Raw genomic sequence first — 24128 nt, forward strand, 5'->3', positions numbered from 1 at the left:
CAACTAGCCATAACAGTTTCTTTACGGCTTCTAATAACATAAATAAATACATAAATAAAAATAGTTTTTCCTAGTTATGAGGCCCTTGGGAATGATATGGTCTTGCCTACCTCATCTTCCTTTCACCGTGACCTCCTGGCCTTGGGAATTCTCAAGTCTGTCACCATCCTCACTTGAGGTCACTACAGAGAACCTCCTAAGTGTTTATAGGGTGCTGGGTATGTAGGTCCCCCAAAACCCAAATGCAGACCTTTACAGACCACAGTGTAAAGCAGTACAGAAAGCCTTACATTCCACAGCCATCTGCTTGACTCTCAATTTTTTCTCCCACACAGTGTAACAGAAGGTGCTAAAAAAACAAAAACAAAACCCCCAAACCTGATCATCTCTCTTCAGCTGAAGTTTAAGCTCCTTCTTCCTGAATACCTTCTCTAATACCTTTTTGTTCAGAGAAAAGGCAAGCTGCATTATTTGGCTTAAATATTTTTAAAAACTGCCAGTATATCAAAATTCAATTTGGTTCTAAACATTTGAATTGCCCCAACTCTACTGCCCATGTTGATCCATCCTTCATTTGCCACTGATATTATCTCTTGTTTTTTCAGAGAACATAATTATCAAATTGTGGAGCCCAAAATTTATCCCTATAGAATTAGTGACAGTCAAATAAAAATTAAATGTAAAGATAAGTATCTATAACATTTATTTTGGCCAACTATGTGGAGCCACTGTTGCTTTTTTTTTTCCTTTTTTGAGACAAGAGTGTTGCTCTTCTTGCCTAGGCTGGAGTGCAATGGCACAATCTTGGCTCATTACAGCCTCCGCCTCCCAGGTTCAAGCGATTCTCGTGCCTTAGCTTCCTGAGTAGCTGGGATTACAAGCACGTACCACCATGCCTGGCTAATTTTTGTATTTTTAGTAGAGACAGAGGTTTTGCCATGTTGGCCAGGGTGGTCTCAAACTCCAGACCTCAGGTGATCTGCCCACCTCAGCATCCTAAAGTGCTGGGATTACAGGCATGAGCCACCGTGCCTGGTCCACTGTTTATTATTGTTGTAAAAAGTGAAAGATTTATACAATCTAAAGAGAAACCAGAGGATTATTATTGTTCTTACTGTTGCTGATCTTAAATAGGTGTCTAGAAGAGCAACAGCCAAGTGTCTAGGCAGAGAACAAATTAAAATTAACTGGCACGTGGAAGATTAGGGTCTCTGAGGGATCTGAGATTCTGGCTCTATCAGTGATGAGCTGTAAGACCCAAAGGAACACAAATTCTCTGAACCTTCTCCCCGTCTCAAAAACAGAAATATTAATCTTCACTTAGTCACCTTTACAGATTTTTTTTTTTTTTAAGATGGAGTCTCACCCTGTTGCCCAGGCTGGAGTGCATGGCGCAATCTTGGCTTACTGCAACCTCCCCCTCCCAGGTTCAAGCGATTCTCCTGCCTCAGCCTCCTACATCCAGCTAATCTTCTGTATTTGTAGTAGAGATGGGTTTCAAACCACGTTGGCCGGGCTTGTCTCGAACTCCTGGCCTCAAGCAATCCACCTGCCTTGGCCTCCCAAGGTGCTGGGATTACAGGCGTGAGCCACCACGCCCAGCCCAGAATTTTTATTTAGGACAAATTAAATAATGCATGTAAGAGTAATTTGTAGCTTTATAAAAAGCTATACAAACGTAAGGGGGAGAGTATTTTTGCTTTATTTTATTTTTGATAGAGTCTCACTCTGTCACTCAGGCTGAAATGTGGTGATCGTAGCTCACTGTAGCCTCAAACTCTTGGGCTCATGTGATCCTCCTGCCTCAGCATCCCAAGTAGCTGGGACTATAGAGTTACATGCCACCATGCCTGGCCAATGTTTTTTATTTTTATTTTCTGTACAAACAGGGTCTCACTGTGTTGCCAAGCTGGTCTCCAACTCCTGGTTTCAAATGATCCTCTTTCCTTGGCCTCCCAAAGTGCTGGGATTACAGGTGTGAGCCACTGTGCCCGGCTGTATTTTGCTTTTAAATAAAAGGGAAGGGCAAGACTAGGCAATCCCAAACACATACAAATTGCCTTTTGATATTTTATCTATACATTCAATAGACTTTATCCATGATTGTCCAGTTTTCCTCCACACATGCATCATGCTAATTAAAGGATTGGCTATCTTCATGCTGTGTTAGAAGAAACTAAAGTGTTAGAACGAAATAAACTAACATGCTATCTCAAGGAGCTTATACCAGCTGAAGAGGGACTGAGGAAAGTTAGAAATTAGAGGTATGAAGGATTAGGATCACTGAGGTTATAAGAATTTAAAAATAAAAAAGATATAAACAGCTTAGAATTTAAAGAAATGTTAGGAGATGGCTCTTCCCAAAGAGGGGCACCATTATTCAAACCTCTAGATAACTGATTTTGTGAAGCTATTATATGCAACTCCTCCAGAGCCTGACATTTGACTACATTTAAAATTCATCTTTTGCTTCCCTTTTCCTTCCTCCCCCATATACAATGTGTTCTTGCCCCAATCTCCCACTTTTTCCTCCCTTGATTTATTTCAATTTCAATCCCTTTTAAAAGTCTGGGTCCAGTTTCCTATTGGCCTCTTTAACCTCTCCTTGCCTGGCTCTGCTGGCACACACCTCGCACCTGACATCACATGAGCATTCCTCTTTAGAAAAAGCACATCTCATTCTTGCAGAGGAGACTTAGAACATTATTCAAAACTCAATTACTTTTTTGAAATTTAAAGGATAAGATCTCTAAATTCCAAGCTGTTTCCCTAGGAGGGTGGAAGACATGGGGGAAGAGAAGCAATGGTAGTTCCAAACCGGCTGAGACTTGGTCATTGGTGGTGGCTTGATGGCATTCTCATTCCATCCGGGCAGGCTCCGGGGCCAGAGGCATTCAGTCAAAGCAGGTGGGAGGAGGGAAACACAAGCACACAGACCAGCGAAGATAAAGATGCAGAGAAAGAAAACGGTAAAATAAAGGAAGGAGTTGATAGGGGAGAAGGAATGTCAGAAACAAGGAGGGAAGATGGGGAAATGGAGCAAAGAATAAAGGAAAGGAGAAGACAGGGCGAGTAATAGGGGGAAGACTGAAGACAGACATAGAAATAGACCAGGAAGAACACAGAAACGGCTGGGGTCTTAACAGGAGTGGGGTCCAGACAGACCAAGCGGGACGGGCAGAGCAGGGAAAGAGGAGGGGAAGGGGCGGGGGAGACTGCCATGCCTAGCCTCGATCTATTTGTGTTCTTCCTTACACTGTCATCGGTAGCTGCCTTATCAATTTTCACCTCTGGCAGGAGACGCCCGCCGATGTGGGAGCCGGGGCCGCCGATGAGGGACACCACGCCGTTGCAGTCCACCGTGCTGTTGCGCTTCACGCTGCGCCGCAGGCTGGGGAAGATGCGCGAGGAGCGGCTGCCCTGGCTGTAGCCGCTGTAGCCGCTGTAGCTGCTCCGGCGCTCGCGGGCCCGGATGGGAATGAAGAGGGAGTCCCGGCGGCCCTCGCTCTCCTCCACCGTGCTGTGCTCATCATCCGCGAACTCATTCTCGGAGCCCGGGTCTCGGAACCGCCCCGGTCCCCTGAAACTGAAGATGCTGCTTTTGCTGTTGTGGCGGGAGAGGAAGGGCGAGCCTGGGATGCTGAGCAGTGACTGCAGGGGCAGAAAGGGAAAGAGAGAGGGAGGGGGAAATGAGACGGGAGTGGTCCTTTATACTGAGGAAAGTGGTTAGGTTCCCAGCCGGCCCCACCCTCGCAGTCCTGTGATCAGAACACAAGTGTTTCCAGAAAGCACTTCTGCATGTTGACGGCTACAGTTCATCACCCATTGTTACTCACCTGTGCTTGACCAGTTACGGATTCAAAACGTCTACCCACTCACTGTTCTTGCACGCATCCCTAAGATGCTTTTATCTCATGTTACACGCAAATTATCCAGCGGGGGAAGCACATGGCTGTGTATCTCTTTTTACCATGGGCTCAGAGGAGGTGTCTTTAACTTAAGTTAGACTATGCCACACTGGGCAAAAAGACAGAGTTTATTTATTATCATATATATATATATAACAATAAATAAATATTATATATATAATTATTATTATTTTTCGAGATGGAGTTTTGCTCTTGTGGCCCAGGCTGGAGTGCGGTGGCGCTATCTTGGCTCACTGCAACCTCCAACTCCTGGGTTCAAGAGATTCTCCTGCCTCAGCCTCCCAAGTAGCTGGGATCACAGGTGTCCACCACCACACCCTGGCTAATTTTTGTATTTTTAGTACAGATGGGGTTTCACCATGTTGGCCAGGCTGGTCTCAAACTCCTGACCTCAGGTGATCCACCCGCCTTGGCCTCCCAAAGTGCTGGGATTACAGGCATGAGCCACCACTCCCGGCCAAAAAGACAGAATTTAAAACGTGCTTGTATCATTTGCCATTCTCTCCAAGTACATGTCCTGGTCAACTACTACTCCGACAGTGGCCTTCAAGCCTTTTAGTTCAGTTGAAAATTATGTATGCCCCCCCCATCCCATTTTATTTATGTATTTATTTATTTTTCCTTTTCTTTTATTATTATTATATTTTAAGTTCTAGGGTACATGTGCACAATGTGCAGGTTTGTTACATATGTATACATGTGCCATGTTGGGGTGCTGTACCCATTAACTCGTCATTTACATTAGGTATTTCTCCTAATGCTATCCCTCCCCCCTCCCCCAACCCCACCTCGGGCCCTGGTATGTATTGTTCCCCACCCTGTGTCCAAGTGTTCTCATTGTTCACCTCCTACCTATCAGTGAGAACATGCAGTATTTCGTTTTCTGTCCTTGTGATAGTTTGCTCAGAATGATGGTTTCCAGCTTCATCCATGTCCCTACAAAGGACGTGAACTCATCCTTTTTATGGCTGCATAGTATTCCATCCAACCCATTTTAAACATATTTTTTTCATCAAAAGTTTGCATAGTTGTAAAGTATATAATTCCCAAACAGCTGTAAGTTATGTAATGTCCAGCACTGATGTTTTTAAATAAAACTCTTCTTTACCGTAAAGTTTGTGGTAAAGAAATTTACTTAAAGAATTCTTTAGCATAATTTTTTTCTTATTTATTCTTCTCCTTCAATTTCATACTTCCTTTCCATATTCCCTAGAGAATTTTATGTGAATGTACATTTTATGTTTTAATGTATTTTACTGCTCACCCCTGAATTTACTTCTCTATGTTGCCCAGGCTGATCTCGAACTCCTGGGTTCAAGTGATCCTCCTGCCTTGGCCTCCCAAAGTGCTGGGATTACAGGAGTGAGGCACCGCACCCAGCCTGTTAACACTTTTGATGTTAACACTGGAAGGGCCATGGGGCTCCTCTTTAACATTTCTGCCCTTATCTTTTTGTTGGCTACAATTCCAACAAATTATATTAAAAATTATAAATAAACTGTACTTACTATTAAAAAATTTTCTATGACCATGAGTCTCTAAGACATTTAAAAAATTCTCCTGGATTGAGTTTTTATTAATATTCTTATGAATACAACTGATCAAGCTATACGAATATATTACACATTTTACAGGTAATAGGCTTAAGAAAGAAAATTGTCTTAAAATGCATTTCTTAATAAGATGGCCGAGATGTTCTTTTCGATTGGTGTTTAAATATTTGTTGGTAGTACTACTTATTATTAGAATGAGACATGGCTCAACATCAATCCTCCCCACCTAATAATCGATTTTATGTGCTAAAACCTTATTCACATAAATATTATCTTGGAATGGAAGAACTTCGTTATAGTAATGTCACTCAATTCTTTGGACTCCTTCCAAGTTATATACCAAAAATATATAGCAAACTATCAGCAAAATTTATTGTAATAATCTATCGGCTGGCAATTAAGTCTTTTTTCAATTTTATTGAAAGCAAAGAACTGAAAACTCAATTTGTCAAAAGATTTGTTACCTACACACGTTCCCTTTCTTGATTTCTGAGGACATCAAAAAGCTTTATTATTTACTAATAATTATGTGGGTTATTCTCAAGAGTTACTCTTGTACTTAAAGGAAGCTCGTTTAACCCAACGGATGGTTGAAATAATCAAAATATTATTAATGTCTTTCCATCACTGCCAACATTTATTTTTAATATGATTTTATCTTATCACATGATTTAAATATATTTTCATCAAAATCTACCTTAAAGTCACAGATTTAGCTCATTTATGAAAATGTTCAACCACACGGTCTAACGAGCAGTCAGTCCTCAATGTCAGAGCAGTTGGCTAAATTGGATTTATTTTCATTTGAAACAGCATGATCCCATTTTTCACTGTTAATAAATGTATCAGTATGTATTGGAAGGGCAACAATCTCCTGAAATGAAAACATCTCAACATCCCCAGTTATAATTCTGTTTCACTCGTAACAGAAATATGTAAAACAGAAATATGCCTCAAACCCCCGGGCTCAAGGCATCCTCCTGCCTCAGCCTTCCAAGTAGCTAGGACTACAGGCGTGTGCCACCATGCCTGGCTAATTAAAAAAAAATTTTTTTAATAGAGATGGGGTCTCTATGTTGCCCAGGCTGATCTCGAACTCCTGGGTTCAAGTGATCCTCCTGCCTTGGTCTCCCAAAGTGCTGGGATTACAGGAGTGAGGCACTGCGCCCAGCCTGTTAATACTTTCGATGTTAACACTGGAAGGGCCATGGGGCTCCTCTTTAACATCTTTGCCCTTACCTTTTTGTTGGCTACAATTCCATTTCTGGTTCTATACTTTAGTTCCTGTCTCTTTGTGTAATGTACAAAGCCCCTGTCCCCAGATTGGTATATTTTCTTTGGATAATTCTAGTTGCATATTCCATTCTCTCACTTGTGTCTTTCACGTGTTATGTAGGCTTTTCCTGCTTTGGCTTTAAGCAACCCATGAACTTCTAAGACAATAAATGAATTTGATCACTGGGACCACATCAAGAAAAGCACTAATCGTAGATAATTTTATATAAATGTCATTGTTAGATACACACCATATGCTGTATATAGGTCTCTAGAAAACAGGATCACCCTGACTTATTTTGTTCTTCTGCCTCATCCTTGTACCAGAGAGAAGGAGCTACATTGGTTAGATTCCAGAATGTTGACTGAGCCTCCTTTATGAGTAGATGTCACTGTGTGTTAAAAGGACACATACGCTGTGTGGTAGAGGAGCACATAACAGAGGAAGCCCTTGCACGTCCTTCTTCCATGCTGCTGGATTGGTAAGCTTACTATTCTTCATACATACATGTTTGGGCACCCCCACTGAATCACTGATTCATTCCCCTGAACCAGCTCTACTCGGTGTGATTCACAGGCAGCTAGTACATGACTTGTTATTGGTCTGCAATGAGACAAGTAAGGAAACTGAGAGGGGCATTTAGAAACTTTTGTAACAATTAGACACAGTCATAACGTCTAAGAATGTGATGATTTTTCTAGAAATTGATTGTTGCTATATTTTACGATAGTATCAGTTCATGAAGGACTGGGAAAAATAGAAACAAGTCCTTTACCACAGGTAACTTGAGAAACACTGCTCTAAACAACGTGGCTGGCCAGAAGATGGTGTCTTAAAGTGTACTTGGGATTTTGTTTTAATCAGATCATGGTAAGGTGACAGACACAGAGGCAACTGCCTTTGAAAAAAGAGTTCGTTACTTCGGTTCCCAAGAGGAGTGGGCTTGCCATGCCATGAAGGGCCATAAGGGGAAATATAAGTGTTGGTCAGGAGACAGAGGGAGTGAGGGGGAAAGTTCAGCCTGCACCTGTGGTTTCCTCAGGAAGGAAGGGATGAGGCAGGATCGATAAGTCTGAGCAAGTTTAGGATTGGGGAGGTTGAATAATTTTGGAAGGCTCTGGCCTACAGAGGGGTAACTACTTGTGTGGTATCTGGCTCTGGGGTGATTTAGGGCAGGGAAATATTGGCTTAGTGAGTGAGTTAGATAAAGGAGGTAGCTGGGAATGTGGGCTTTGGACTGGTTGATCTGCACATGAAAAACATGTTTGAAGGCAAGCGTAACATAGAACACTGAGGTTCAGGGTACAAGCCCAGGGGTTAATAACGGGTGCCTTGGGCACATATATCTCTCTTGATGGCATCACTGGGGAGAAATATGGCCAGGACAACACAGGACTCAGGTACTCATGGCCCCTTTGCTAAATGCCACAATCACCTTTAACACTATCACACCGTCCTAAAAATGGCATTCAAGACCCTCCCAGCTTTGACTCTAACTTACTTATTCTACTTTATCTTTCACTGTTTTCTCATACACCCTACCATGCAGCCACCCTGCCGCAGGTCTTTATTTCCTCTGCTTCCAGTGCACACTCTATTTTCAGCTGGGGAAATCCTCTCAGTTCTCCATGATCCAGCCCTTCTGCTTCTTCCTCTACTAATTCCTTAATCTTTCCATAGCACCAAACCCCCTTTCAGAATATTTATGCTCTACTTTATTTTTTATTTTTTTCTTCAAGACAGGGTCTCACTCTGTTGCCTGGGCTGGAGTGCAATAGTGCAATCACTCACTACAGCCTCAACCTCCTGGGCTCAAGTGATCCTCTCACCTCAGCCTCCCAAGTAGCTGGAACTATAGGTATGTGCCACACCACGCGGTATGTGTCATACCACGCCTGGCTAATTTTTATACTTTTTGTAGATATGGGGTTTCGCCATGTTGCCCAGGCTGGTCTCAAATTCCTGGGCTAAAGCAATCCTCCCGCCTTGGCCTCCGAAAGTGCTGAGATTATAGGCGTGAGTCACTGTACCCGGCCTACGCTCTACTTTTTACAAGTTCTTTATATACATGTTCTATCTCTCATTTTTAACCAACTGCAAACTCCTTAAGGGCACACTGACTGATTCATCCTTATATCTCCTAGAGTGCTTTGCACATAGTAACTACAATGTTTAACTTAATTAACATGCATTTAGATTAGGTACTGCGGCTTAGCCACCCATTTTAGGGTTGTTCCACACCTGCAAGGGGTCACTGCTTCACTTCTCACAGCAAGCTAAAGTACACTGAATTCATAATTTTGCCTTAGGTCAATGCTGGGTGCTGACACTACCTGGTACATTAGGCCTTCACATTAGGAAAGAGGTTTTATGTATTTTACAGTAAAATTTAATTTTGTATAATTTTTTTTTTTTGAGACAGAGACTCGCTCTGTCACCCAGGCTGAAGTGCAGTGGTGCAATCTTGGCTTGCTGAAACCTCCGCCTCCCAGGTTCAAGCTATTCTCCTGCCTCAGCCTCAAGTGATCTGCCCACCTCAGCCTCCCAAAGTGCCAGGATTACAGGAGTGAGCCACTGTGCCTGGCCAAAATTTAATTTTATTTAACCAAATACCTATTGTGTGCTAAGTGGTATGGATACAGTGGTGAACGAGACATACGACATCGTCCCTGCCCTCTTGAAACTTGGAGGCCAGGAGGAAATATCATATACTACATGAGATCTAATACATCAGACTATTCTTAACCTTAAGGATAGTGATAAGGATGATAAGACAGTGATGAAGGTCATGACCAATTCAGTGAACCTATGAACACTTAATAATCAGGATCCTAAGATAATACATAATACGAGGAAAAACTGTTCTATTATTTTCTAATTCTTTGTTTCACTCTTTGCAAAAGAGTAGTCTGCAATGAACAAATGTGAAAGGGGTAAAGGTGACTTGCCCCATTTCTCCTTGTACCCAGGATCCAATCCTGATTTAGGGCATTCCCTAAGGAGCTACATCCTGAGGGCTGAAACCCCAACCCTTCCCCAATCTCAATTTTCCTAGAGGTTTTCAGTGATGACTCAGGATCCACAGCTCTATTAAATCCTGGGATCCTGTGTAGTTTATGAGATGAGTAGGCCTTACTCCCTCTTTTCAAAATCTTCCTGTCAACCAACTAGGAGCTTTTAGTCCTTTTCAGGCAGTCACAGTTAAACTACAAATTCCAACTTAGGTTTAGATGTTTGCTTGGGAGAATGGCTCTGGGATGTTCTGGATTTGAGGGTGTAACTTTTGCATTCCACAGAAAAATTATCTCTAGGGATCTCAGGGGATACACGTAAATTGTCTGTCAAGATGAGGCTTACATAACTGGGACGTTTGGTATGTGATGAAGGAGTGATTTTACATGTTCTATTTCCATGCCATATTTCACTTTTTCTTTCTAGTATAACAGTGGTTCTTAAAGTGTGGTCTGGAGACCCCTGGAGGTCCCTGAGACCTTTTAAGGAAGGCTCATGAGGTCAAAATTCTTTCCTAATAATACTGAGATGATATGTGCTTTTATCACTCATCTTCTCATAAGCACACAGTGACACTGTGAGCCTGACAGCTTCATAATATTTAAATAGTTTTCTGACGAGATTGGTGGTAATAATAAATATAGTTTTAAAATCTCATGTGTATTTGGAAGATTTGCATACACTCAGGAAATGAAAATTTCTCAAATGATCAATGCACGATGCTAGAAATCATTCACGGGTTAAAGATTTATGGCACAAAAGGGACCAAGGGATTTTACTATAACAGAGTACAAAGTTACTGATATAGTCTCCACGTCACAACTGTTTAAAAAATTGTCACTGTTAAATTTTGGAACAGCATCAAGGAGGAACAGTCACAGTTATCTGAAAAGGTTATTAAAATATTCCTCCCTTTTCCAACTACATATCTACATGAAACTTGATTTTCTTCAAATACTTTAACCACAGAAAATCATATTGCAACAAACTGAATGCATGCATAAGCCAGTATGATATTTCAACTATTTTCTATTATACTACAGATTAAAGAGATTTGCAGAAATGTAATACAAAAGAAAACCCTTTTTTTTTGTTTTGGAAAACAGTTCATTTTTCTTAAAAATATATAATTTGTGTTAATCATGTAATGAGTTTATCATTACTATATTTTTTAAATTAGTAAATATTGTTTAATTTTCTTAATTATAATTTCTAATATGAGAAATTAAAAGCACATTTTAAAAAGGTTTTTAGGTCCTCAAAAATTTTTAAGAAGATAAAGGGGTCCTAAGACCAGAAAGTTTGAAAACTGCTGCAATAGAGCAATTAAAATACTTTGAAAAAATAGGCTCAACTTAATACTTATAAACTGCCCTGAGCCTTAAAAATAGAGAGAAATAGGTCGGAGATGGGTGAGCAGGAGATGCCTCAAGAAGAACGCAGGCTCAAAATGGAGGTAAAACCACTGCCTGGTCGCTCCCAGCCCGACTCCGGCCGTCGCCATTGGCGCCGGCAGGAAGAGGGCCATGACCCAAAGGAACCAGAGCAGTTGAGAAAACTGTTTATTGGTGGTCTGAACTTTGAAACTACAGATGATAGTTTAAGAGAACATTTTGAGAAATGCGGCACACTCACGGATTGTGTGGTAATGAGACACCCCCAAACAAAATGTTCCAGGGGTTTTGGTTTTGTGACTTACTCTTGTGTTGAAGAGGTGGATGCAGCAATGTGTGCTTGACCACACAAGGTTGATGGGTGTGTACTGGCACCAAAGAGAGCTGTTTCTAGAGAGGATTCTTTAAAGTCTGGTGCCCATCTAACAGTGAAGGAAATTGTTGGTGGTGGTATTACAGAAGATACAGAGGAATATCATTTGAGAGACTACTTTGAAAATTATGGCAAGATTGAAACCACAGAAGTGATGGAAGACGGGCAGAGTGGGAAAAAGAGAGGATTTGCTTTTGTAACTTTTGGTGATCATGATACAGTTGATAAAATTGTTGTTCAGCAATACCACACTATTAATGGGCATAATTGTGAAGTGAAAAAGGCCCTTTCTAAATAAGAGATGCAGTCTGCTGGATCACAGAGAGGTCGTAGAGGTGGATCTGGCAATTTTATGGGTCACGGAGGAAACTTTGGAGGTGGTGGAGGTACTTTTGGCCATGGTGGAAACTTTGGTGGAAGAGGAGGCTATGGTGGTGGAGGTGGTGGTAGCAGAGGTAGTTATGGAGGAGGTGATGGTGGATATAATGGATTTGGAAGTGACGGTGATGGTGACAACTATGACAGTGGTCCTGGTTATAGTAGTAGAGGGGGCTATGGTGGTGGTGGACCAGGATATGGAAACCAAGGTGGTGGATATGGTAGCGGTGGTGGAGGATATGATGGTTACAATGAAGGAGGAAATTTTGGTGGTGGTAACTATGGTGGTGGTGGGAACTATAATGATTTTGGAAATTATAGTGGACAACAGCAATCAAATTATGGACCCATGAAAGGGGGAAGTTTTGGTGGAAGAAGCTCGGGCAGTCCCTATGGTGGTGGTTATGGATCTGGTGGTGGAAGTGGTGGATATGGTAGCAGAAGGTTCTAAAAACAGCAGAAAAGGGCTACAGTTCTTAGCAGGAGAGAGAGTGAGTTGTCAGGAAAGCTGCAGGTTACTTTGAGACAGTCGTCCCAAATGCATTAGAGGAACTGTAAAAATCTGCCACAGAAGGATGATCCATAGTCAGAAAAGTTACTGCAGCTTAAACAGGAAACCCTTCTTGTTCAGGACTGTCATAGCCACAGTTTGCAGAAAGTGCAGCTATTGATTAATGCAATGTAGTGTCAATTAGATGTACATTCCTGAGGTCTTTTATCTGTTGTAGCCTTGTCTTTTTCTTTTTCTTTTCATTACATCAGGTATATTGCCCTGTAAATAGTGGTAGTGGTACCAGGAATAAAAAATCAAGGAATTTTTAACTTTTCAATATTTGTGTAGTTCAGTTTTTCTACATTTTAGTACAGAAACTTTAACAAAATGCAGTTTTGAAGGTGTTTCCTTGTGAGTTAACAAGTAAAGATCATTGTTAATTGCCATTTTGTATGAATTTTGCTAAAGTTAACTGTAAAGAAACACCTGCTGACTTGCAGTTTAAGGGGAATCTATTCTCCCCATTTCCAAACCATGATATGAATGGGTACTGACATGTGGAGAGAATAGATAATTTGTGTGTTTGCAATGTGTGTTTTAGATAAATAGGATTGAGTATTTAAATTAGCATTTGTGAATTTAATAGCATTATGATTATCTTCAAATGAAAAAATCTCAAAATTTCTAAAAAAAAAAAAGAAGAACTCAGAAGCTATGGAAATAAAAGAAACTGACACATAACTGAACTATGCTGCGGGAAAACTGAAGCCACATTCACTATTAAGCTACAGAAGAGATGATCGTGCACACGTGCAGGAGTAAAGAACGGGTGGTTAGGAGCACAGGCTCTGGAGTTGGATGAACCTGGGTTCAAATCTTGGCTTGAACACTTCCTAGTTATATAACCTTCTATAACTAGTTATAGTTGTAAGTTATTCTTTGTAGGCCTTGATTTCCTCAGTCACTCTTTCAGAGAAACTGCAGGAAAGTTCTGGGACAAAGTATACTACTATCCCTTGTAGCATCTAAGCTACTCTTGGCAGTCAGCCTTGGCCTCTAGGAATTTACTATTTTTTTTTGAACGGAGAAATTAGACTAAGTGAATATTTTCATGCAAAGCAGGACATCTCAAAAACCTGGTTTTATTTTTTGAGTTAAGGAGCAATCAGTGCACCTTCGTACTAAAGCCTATAGAATAATCAGAGACCATTCAATAGCAAAGCGTTAACAGCGCTAAGGTATTCATAGCTCAGTGAGTCTCTCAAGACAAGGGTAAAAATTACAACAAAGCTACTATCATACTTTCCCCAAAAGAGGCTGAACTAGAAGAAAGGAGAGGTGAAGGTGAGATAGAGATGGCTTCAGGCTATAAAGAAGTCTCTCAGAAAGGGTTAAATCAAATTTCTAAAAGTCTTGCATTCATTTGTCTAACAATATCTAGCCATGTGCTAAGAAGCAGACCTTGACTTTAACACTTTATTTAAGAGAGAAGAGGATACGAACATAAATAAATATGCACACAGAGTGTATGTAGAGTAAAAAGCAACAAATAAAGAGGTACATATAAAACATAACAGAAAGATAAAATGAAGACTTCCAACTAGAAAACAGGAGAGTCAGGGAAGGTTTCTTGAAAGGAAGATATCAAGAATAACTATGATGTAGAAATTCAAAAACAGAAAAATAGGGCATTTTATTTAATTTTAATTTTTTGGTTTGTTTGTTTTTGTTTTTTTGGAGACAGGGTCTTGTTCTGTTGCCCAAGCAGGAGTGTAGTGGTAAGATCACAGCTCACTGCAGCTTCAACCTCCCACGCTCAAGCGATCTTCCCGCCTCAGACTCCTGAGTAGCTGGGACTACAGGCATGTGCCACCACGCCTGGCCAATTTTTTGGTAGAGACAGGGGTCTGTCTATGTTGCCCAGGGTGGTCTTGAACTTCTGGCCTCAAATGATTCTTTCACCTGGGCCTCCCAAAGTGCTGGGATTACAGGTGTGAGCCACTGTGCTGGCCAACAGGACATTTTAGAGAGGGTGTTTCTTGAGCAAACCACAGAGGGTAGAAAACAAACATCATATATGAGAAATATCTAGTAGCTCATTCTGGTTTAGGTATAGGGTGCTTGATGGGGCACAGAGACTGGAGAATGAACATAGATTGTGTCCATACTAAGGGGATGGGGAATGCTATGAATTCCAGGGTAAGGAGTTGGGACTTAATTAGCAAATAGAACGAATCTGATTAGGGGAATTCCCTCTCCCATTCTTCTTAAAAACTATTCTAAACTGTCAGTATTTTCTTTAAACCTCCAAACACAACCTCTCATTCCCTTCAATAAGATGTTTAATTCCCTACATTATCAAAAAATTAATTCATTTTTTGTAGAGACAGAGGTCTCTCACTATGTTGCCCAGGCTGGTCTCAAACTCCTTGATTTTTAATTCCCAACATTATCAAAACACTAAACTGTCAGGGGTTATCTTCCTCAACTTCTCACTCCTTTTCTACAAATTTATCCACCTCATCCTTCCCTGTTTTCTTAAGGTTTCAGGGAACAAGGGTCCCTTTTCTGTTAAAAACCACATCTATTTCGGTATCTTCCAAGATTGTGCTCTACTTCTATCTATTCTATTTCATTTTCTAACGCATCTCCCTTTTCTTTTTTTTTTCTCTTCCACAAATTATAAACATGCTTATTTCCACCCACACTCTTTAAAGAAGCTGGGATGAGAAGTCTGTACTCACTGTCTCCACTCCCCACTCAACATGGCATCCTTCCTTACTCTGGACTAAAACATGTCTTTAAAGTCCTCAGTGACTTTATATTGCCAAATCCGACGGACGTTTTCAATTCTGAGCTCACTAAGCATCTCTGTTAAATTTCAATCCAATGATCACGGCCCTGCCTTCTCCAACGTCGCTGCTCTCCTGACTTCACTGAACTCTTGGCCCTCTCAGCTCCTCCAACACTGTTTATCTGTTTTCTCTCCTGAACTCCATCTCCTATGCCGGTGAACAGCAATGGTCATGTCTTTGGCTCACTGTTCTTGCAACTGACACATTCTCTTTGAGTAATCTCCACAAGTCTCATGGTTTCAATCACCACCTCTCAGCTCAGGACCCCTTCCCTGAGCTATCATTTGCCTATCCTTGTCTAAAAAAATCTCTACTTGGTTATCCAACAAATAATTCAAACTTTGGATGTCTAAACTGGAATATGCTTCCCTTCTAAACCTAGACCGTCCTTTTTTTCTTGTTGTTCCCTCCTCACCAACACACACATACACTACCTAATTCCTGTCTATCCTTTAAGCTTCAGTTCAGAAATTTACCTTTCCCAGAAAATCTTTACTGAATCTCCATGTTGGGACAGATCTGTGCTTTTCTAACACCCCCAGCATATCTCAATTATGGAATAATACATGCTATTACATAATTTTTTAGTGTATTCGGCTGTCTCACTGTACTGTAAGCTGTCTAGGGTAGGGATGATGTTTTAATCACCTTTTAAGCCCTAGGACCTAGCACAATCCTTGATATGTAGTAGGTACTCCATAAATGCCTACTACATGAATGATGAGAACTACATTATAGGACATAATCTGTTGATAGTATATAAAATACAAAGGAGAAGGAGATAGACTAGAGAAAACAAAACTGCAGTGGACAAATGCAGTAGAACAAAATAATACAGTTGTAAAGCCAAAACTAAGATAAGGCTAAGGAATGGAAAGAAAGGGATGGACATGAGGGATTTTGCTTATCCCCTGAAATGAATAAGACTGGCAAAAGACTGAACTGGAAAGTGAGAGACGCAAGTGGGAAAATGAATCATCTCTGGGAAAAAAGAAAAGACACTGGATATACTGCCATAAACAGTAACTATAATCTATTCTATACCTACCAACTTTCCAGCATTTCTTTAAAATGGGAAATTAAATGGCCTAAGAATTGGATTTTGGTGGTGTTCTCTGAAATCCAAAAATACCTATTTATGTGATGACATCTATAGTAATAGAATGCTCAACAATTACCCTAAGTCCTCTCTTCTCTTTTTTGCTTAGTTTCCTTATTTATCAAAGTTGGGAAAAACTGGAGGCTTTCAATCTACCATAGGCTAAGTTATCAGTGTGATACTACATATCCAGAATAATTAATCAGTAGAACTTGCCATGCTCAAATAAGATGTCCTGTTTCATGACTCCTATTATTATTATCCCCTATAATTAAATGCAATTCTTAAACAGAGATGTTTGCGCTAAATTCTGATGCTTAGAGGAGAAAAGCTCTCCCTGATGTTTTAGAACATGAAGATTGCTGGTGTGACATATACTTTACTGCCAAGCAAGTCTGCCAAAGGTGATCACATAGTCTAGGGTTGGCTTTTACATCAGAGAAGGGAGGGCAGGATTAGAATGGAGAATGTTCCAAATGTGCTGGTAACACTTCCTCCCAGAGGAGAACAATATGGAGCACAGTGAGGTAGAAATGAGGATGCAGGGATGGGCCTGGAAAATATAGGGCCAAAGGGGAAAATAAAAATCAAGTAGGATTAGAAAAACCAGATTTTTTTAGGCTTATTGAGCCAATGCAAAGAGTTTACCTGTTGTGGGAATGCACGTTGTTACAATGAGTTTGGAGAAGAGTACGGAGGCTCCTCAAAAAACTAAAAATAGAATTACCATATAATCCTGTTGTGACAGTTAATACTGTGTGTCAACTTGACTGGACTGAAGGATGCAAAATATTGATCCTGGGTGTGTCTGTGAGGTGTGTTGCCAAAGGAGACTAACAGTCAAGCCAGTGGGCTGGGAAAGGCAGACCCACCCTTAATGTGGTGGGCACCATTTAATCGGCTGTCAGTGAAAACAAAGCGGGCAGAAAAACGTAAAAAGGCGAGACTGGCCTAGCCTCCCAGCCTACATCTTTCCCCCATGCTGGATGCTTCCTGCCCTCAAACATCCAACTCCAAGTTCTTCAGTTTTGGGACTCAGACTGACTCTCCTTGCTCCTCAAGTTTGCAGACAGCCTACTGTGGGACCTTGTGATTGTGTAAGTTAATACTTAATAAACTCCCCTTTATATATTTATATACTAATAGGATATATTTATATATCCTATTAGTTCTATCCCTCTAGAGAACCCTGACTAATACACCAGCAATTTCATTATGGGGTATATAACCAAAAGAAAGTCAGTCAATATATTAAATAGATATTTGCACTCCTATGTTTATTGTAGTACTATTTACAATAGAAAAAATATGAAATTAACCTAAGTGCCCATCAACAGATAAGTGGATAAAGAAAATGTGGTATATTTACATTATAGAATACTATTCAGCCATAAAAAGAATGAAATCCTATCATTTGCGGCAACATAGATGGAACCAGAGGTTATTATGTTCAGTGAAATAAGCCAAGCACAGAAAGACAAATATAGCATGTTCTCACGCATATGTGGGAGCTAAAAAAGTGGATCTCTTGAAGGTAGAGAGTAGACTGGTGGTTACCAGAGGCCAGGAAGAGGAGGGGATAGAGGGGATGAAAGAGGAAAAAGAAGAATATAATTGTACTTAACACTGAACTGTACACTTAAAATGGTAAAGATGGTATAATACATATATACACATTTTACCTTGATAAAAAATACGTTTTTGAAAAGGTATAGAAAAAAGAAGAGTTTACCTGATTCATGATGGAAAATTTCCTCCCTATTCTGTTGTCTGGCAGCCGAAAGGCCTTCCTTCTCATGCCATCTTCTGACTCTGACTTAAACACCTTCTCAGGATCCCCTTTCTCTTCTCCTTCAGAGAGTTCCTTTTGCTTCCTCTTCTTTCTCCTGTTACGTCTTTCCTTTGCACTCTTTGAGCTGAGTTTAGAGATTTCAGAAGAGCTCCGAGGGGAGCCCCCTCCTTCTTCACCTTCTTCCTCTATGGCATCTTCTGAGACAGTTCCTGCTGAAGTGGCCATCGCAGCAGCCTAGGAAAGAAGCCACAGCAGGGAAGCCAGACCAGGGCAATTAACTGGAGCCACCCAAAGCCAACCAATCAGTACAGAATATTTCCCTACCGAAGGGAAAGGAGGAAAAAAGGAGGCAGGAAACCTAGACTGTTAGAGGGTTTCTGTGTATTCTGACACACAGCCCTAAGTGAACAGAGCAGAACCCAGTGGTGAGCATTTCAGACAAGAACTTGGCTGCTGCCTTGGTACCAGAGGATCCCTTCTGAGCACGTCTGGAAATGAATGCTAAGTAACATTATACATTATGGGTCCTAAAAATGTATAAATACATGTACATTTAGATAAGGATTAGAAAGTTAAGTGTTAAGGTGATGAGATCACAAATGTCTTTCAAGTTTTACTTTAACATTTTGCCTGTATCTTCTTTTTAATTAGAAATAATACTTTTTATGACCACAGGAATCTTAACATTTTTCCCAAGAAAAAGAATGTGCTTATGTGAAACACTATATAAACTGCCCTGGTCACTTTTTTCTTCCCAGTCATCATGGCGGTTGCACACTGAACAGTTGAGAAATTCAACAAAAGATGATATGAACAAACAATTTGGCTGTTAAGACAAATGGAATAATTGGATCAACCATCTGCAGTTGTTACTTGGGTTATTTTCATCAGACCAATGGCCCCTATTTGAAAATATGCCTAGAAAAGATCAACTGCAGTGAAAATCAGATGGGGCCTTAGTCACCATGATCTGGTAGGAAGGTCTGTTGCAAAGAATTCATCACCAACCTGTGCCTCTTCCTGTTGCTTCTTAAGTTGCTCCAACATTGCTTTAAATTCAGCCTCTTTTTGTTCTGCCTCCTCCAGTGTTGCCTGATTCTGTTCTTCATAAGCCATGGCCACCACAGCCAAGATCAAGTTCACCAGATAGAAAGAACCCACAAAGATGACCAAGACGAAGAAGATCATGTATGTTTTCCCAGCTGCTCGTAACGTCTGCAAAGACAAAGGCCATTTTCTGAGTCACTTGTACCAAATGAACCAGGCTGAAAACAGCTAATGGGCCAAGTTCCTCTGTAAGGGCACTATTTGCATTTTGTACAGGACTGTGTTTTCTTGTGCAGTACTCCTTCCTATTGTGGGCACTTGGTACTCCCAATGGTTGAATGGTTTCACTTATCCTCAACTCATATTAAATGGCAGTAGTTATCTCCCAACCATTGTGACAAAAAAATCCCCTCTCATTTCTAAATATTCCCTATACACTCCTTTCATAAAAAAAGTTTGATTTTGGGCTAAGACAAGTACAAAGAAAAGAATACAAGACAGCAGCTTATTTATCTATGGATCCTCAAATAGCATTAACAGACAAATTATGTCTCTGAAATCAGGTCCAAGCTGCAGGAAATCTCATCTTTTTTTTTTTTTCTTTTTTGAGATGGAGTGTCACACTATCGCCCAGGCTGGAGTGCAATGGCGCGATCTCAGCTCACTCCAACCTCTGCCTCCTGGGTTCAAGCGATTCTCCTGCCTCAGCCTCCCGAGTAGCTGGGATTACAGGTGCCCACTACCATGCCCAGCTAATTTTTTGTATTTTTAGTAGAGACGGGGTTTCACTATGTTGGCCAGGCTGGTCTTGAACTCCTGACCTCGTGATCTACCTGCCTCAGCCTCCCAAAGTGCTGGGATTATAGGTGTGAGCCACCACGCCCGGCCCCATCTTTTTTTTTTTATTTTATTTTTTTTTAGATTGAGTCTTGCTCTGTCACCCAGGCTGGAGCGCAGTGGCATGATCTCAGCTCACTGCAACCTCCGCCTCCCAGGTTCAAGCAATTCTCCCACCTCAGCCTCCCAAGTAGCTGGGATTACAGGCATGCGCCACCATGCCCAGCTAATTTTTGTATTTTTAGTAGAGATGTGGTTTCACCATGTTTGCCAGGTTGGTCTTGAACTCCTGGCCTCAAGTGATCCACCTGCCTCGGCCTCCCAAAGTACTGGGATTACAGGCATGAGCCACTGTGTCCGGCCAGGAAATCCCCATCTTAAGTGACACCCTTCCTTATTCTTTTGCAATAGGATGAGTTTTAAAAGGATATGACAATATGACATAAAGGATAGTGGGGAGGTTAAAAAAAGGCAGAAGGAAACTAGGTTTTAGGTTATGTACATGCAACCCACTATTACAGAGTTTTCATCTTTATTCTGTTAACCACAAAATGGGCCAGGCACGGTGGCTCGCACCTGTAATCCCAGCACTTTGGGAGGCCAAGACAGGTGAATCACCTGAGGTCAAGAGTTCGAGACGAGCCTGGCCAACCAACATGGTGAAACCCCGTCTCTATTAAAAATACAAAAATTAGCTGGGTGCATCATGCCTGTAATCCCAGCTACTCGGGAGGCTGAGGCAGGAGAATTGTTTGGAGACTGCAGTGAGCTGAGATTGCGCCTCTGCACATCAGCCTGGGCAACAGAGCAAGACTCTGTCTCAAAAAAAAAGAAAAAAAAAAGAAAAAAAAAAAAACAGCATCAATCACAAAGATTTCATGAGAAACATTCAACCTGAGGGAACTCTAGGTTGTGCAACAGAAAGGTAAGAATTAACTCAGATATTTGAACTAGAAACTTCCCTTAAAGAGGGTCCTTCATGCCTAAGAGGACATGTTTTTCATTTTCAAAGTAACTAGTATCACCAAATGACACAAAGAGAAAACAATGGACTGTCATAAAATTTCTAAGCTGTAAGACACTTAGCAATCACTTACACTAGCTTCATTACAACCAGCAAAGTTAAATGACTTGTCCAGAGTCACCAGTGTAGCCCAACAGAATGTTACTGACCTTATTTTTATCTGTACAACCTGCTTGAACAAGTCCAAATGTGTTACAAATCTCAAAAATGTTGATATATTTATACTCCAAAGTCCTTATGGAAATTCCACCTATATAGTGCTTTGCACAAGGAGTTGTTTAATTTTTCTGAAACAGAAGCCCTAATGGTGGCTCACGCCTGTAATTCCAGCACTTTGGGAGGCCACAGTGGGAGGATCACTTGAGGCCAGAAGTTGCAAGACCAGCCTGGGCAACAGAGTGAAACCCCAACTTTCCAAAAAGTAGAAATATTAGCTAGGTGTGGTGGTACATGCCTGTAGTACCTACCTCAAAAACAAAACAAGACAAAACAAAAAAAAAAACCCTAACCCCAAATATCCAAAAGGAGACATGCTACAGAGGATGAACAATAGGAAGTAGACAGAGATAGCAGATTCTCAGGCCAGACAAGAGGCCATCAAGGCTGTTAAGAGTCTACAGCTATACATGACTGAGCATTCAAGAGACAGGGATGAGAACTGAGAGAATTCACTTAATATCAAAAACCAGCTGCCTGTGGGAAACACAACAGTTAGATCTTGTATGATGTCTTCACTAAATGTCTCTCACACAGAATGTCCCCAACCCCATATATGCTCATGCAAACTCTATGGCCAAAGGAAAAGAGGTATTACTCACCAATTGATACAAGTTTTCCCAATAATCCTGGGTCATAAGGCGAAATAATGCCAAGAAGGCCCAGCTGAAAGTGTCAAAGCTTGTGTAACCATAGTTGGGGTTCCTTCCTGCTTTCATACACTGGTATCCCTCTGGGCATTGCCTAAAGAAAGAAAGGGAAGTTCAGGACTTTTCAGCATAATTCCACTCAGCCATGACCTTGGAGATAATAAATAACCATTGATAGAGCCAGGCCAACAAACTGGAAGAAAAAGAAGAAGGAAATAAGCAGCTAGCCAACTTCTGGGGACAGCCTAGGATCAGAATCACCTGGCATGGTCTTTAAAAATGCAGATTCCTGCATCCTTACCCAAATCTAGGAATTAAAAGTTCTGGATATGGGATCTATGAATCTGCATTTTTAAGAGGTATGCCAGGTGATTCTTATGCATGCCAAAGTGTGAGAAGTACTGTTCTAGATTCATATCGATGTGCAATTCAATCAAATTTAACTTAGCTAATATCCCAAATGACAAACGGCTAGAAGTTCCTCTTTTTTTTTTTTTTTTTTTTTTGAGATGGAGTCTAGCTCTGTCACCCAGGCTAGAGTGCCATGGCATGATCTCGGGTCACTGCAATCTCTGCCTTCTGGGTTCAAGCGATTCTCCTGCCTCAGCCTCCTGAGTAGCTGGGATTACAGGCACCTGCCACCACGTCTGGCTAATTTTTGTATTTTTAGTAGAGATGGGGTTTCACTGTGTTGGCCTGGCTGGTCTTGAACTCCTGACCTCGTGATCTGCCTGCCCCGGCCTCCCAAAGTGCTGGGATTACATACATGAGCCACCGCGCCTGGCCAGAAATTCCTCTTAATCGTTTGTTTTCTTTACATTCATTGTGACAACCTAAGTCATAAGGGGGATTTCAGTTACCTCAGTTACACCATTTCTCCTGCTTTTAGATTCATCTCATATTTCTTTCAATGTAATCTCTAGTAGTCTACTTTAATACAGAAATTAAATGGATTTCTAGACATTGTGGTCATGTTAAAACACAAGTTCTTAGAGGACCAATATACTCTGAAAAATGACACTACCACCCTACATTTATAAAGCCCTCTGTTTACAAAGCACTTTCCTTTTTTTTTTCTTTTTCTTTTTTTATTATTATACTTTAGGTTTTAGGGTACATGTGCACAATGTGCAGGTTTGTTACATATGTATCCATGTGCCATGTTGTTTTGCTGCACCCATTAACTCGTCATTTAGCGTTAGGTATATCTCCTAATGCTGTCCCTCCCCCCTCCTCCCACCCCACAACAGTCCCTAGAGTGTGATGTTCCCCTTCCTGTGTCCATGAGTTCTCATTGTTCAATTCCCACCTATGAGTGAGAATATGCAGTGTTTGTTTTTTGTCCTTGCGATAGTTTACTGAGAATGATGTTTTCTAGTTTCATCCACGTCCCTACAAAGGACATGAACTCATCATTTTTTATGGCTGCATGGTATTCCATGGTGTATATGTGCCACATTTTCTTAATCCAGTCTATCGTTGTTGGACATTTGGGTTGGTTCCAACTCTTTGCTATTGTGAATAGTGCTGCAATAAACATACGTGTGCATGTGTCTTTATAGCAGCATGATTTATAGTCCTTTGGGTATATACCCAGTAAAGGGATGGCTGGGTCAAATGGTATTTCTAGTTCTAGATCCCTGAGGAATTGCCACACTGACTTCCATAATGGTTGAACTAGTTTACAGTCCCACCAACAGTGTAAAAGTGTTCCTATTTCTCCACATCCTCTCCAGCACCTGTTGTTTCCTGACTTTTTAATGATGGCCATTCTAACTGGTGTGAGATGGTATCTCACTGTGGTTTTGATTTGCATTTCTCTGATGGCCAGTGATGACGAGCATTTTTTCATGTGTTTTTTGGCTGCATAAATGTCTTCTTTTGAGAAGTGTCTGTTCATGTCCTTTGCCCACTTTTTGATGGGGTTGTTTGTTTTTTTCTTGTAAATTTGTTTGAGTTCATTGCAGATTCTGGATATTAGCCCTAAGCACTTTCATGTAATGTAAGTGGATCCTTACAGTAACCCTGTGAGCAAGAGAGAGCATGGCTTATTAAATAAATCCATTTTATGGATGAAAAACACCAAGGCTCAGGTAAGTTAAATGGCTTGCCAAAGGTCTTAGGACAGGAAGTATCAGGATCAGGACTCAAATACTATGTTGCTACCCTTTTTCCTCCTCTATGCTGTCAGGTCAAGCAT

At 41.0% G+C, this 24128-nt stretch overlaps 1 protein-coding gene and 1 pseudogene across 1 annotated transcript in view; one reads left to right on the forward strand and one right to left on the reverse strand.

Annotated features, from left to right (window-relative positions):
* Nucleotides 1-24128, reverse strand: part of SCN8A (sodium voltage-gated channel alpha subunit 8) — a 156138-nt gene that overhangs the window by 93516 nt on the left and 38494 nt on the right. The window contains exons 8-11 of the mRNA XM_058433740.1: nt 21881-22022; nt 19163-19369; nt 18095-18388; nt 3256-3651 (exon numbers count right to left, since the gene is read on the reverse strand). Of these exons, the coding sequence (XP_058289723.1) occupies nt 3256-3651; nt 18095-18388; nt 19163-19369; nt 21881-22022 (1039 nt within the window). The remainder of the gene's footprint in view (nt 1-3255; nt 3652-18094; nt 18389-19162; nt 19370-21880; nt 22023-24128) is intronic.
* Nucleotides 11221-12468, forward strand: LOC116461981 (heterogeneous nuclear ribonucleoprotein A3-like; annotated as a pseudogene).

This window comes from Hylobates moloch, unplaced genomic scaffold (assembly GCF_009828535.3).
Source record: "Hylobates moloch isolate HMO894 unplaced genomic scaffold, HMol_V3 SCAFFOLD_22, whole genome shotgun sequence".
Lineage (NCBI taxonomy): Eukaryota > Metazoa > Chordata > Mammalia > Primates > Hylobatidae > Hylobates > Hylobates moloch.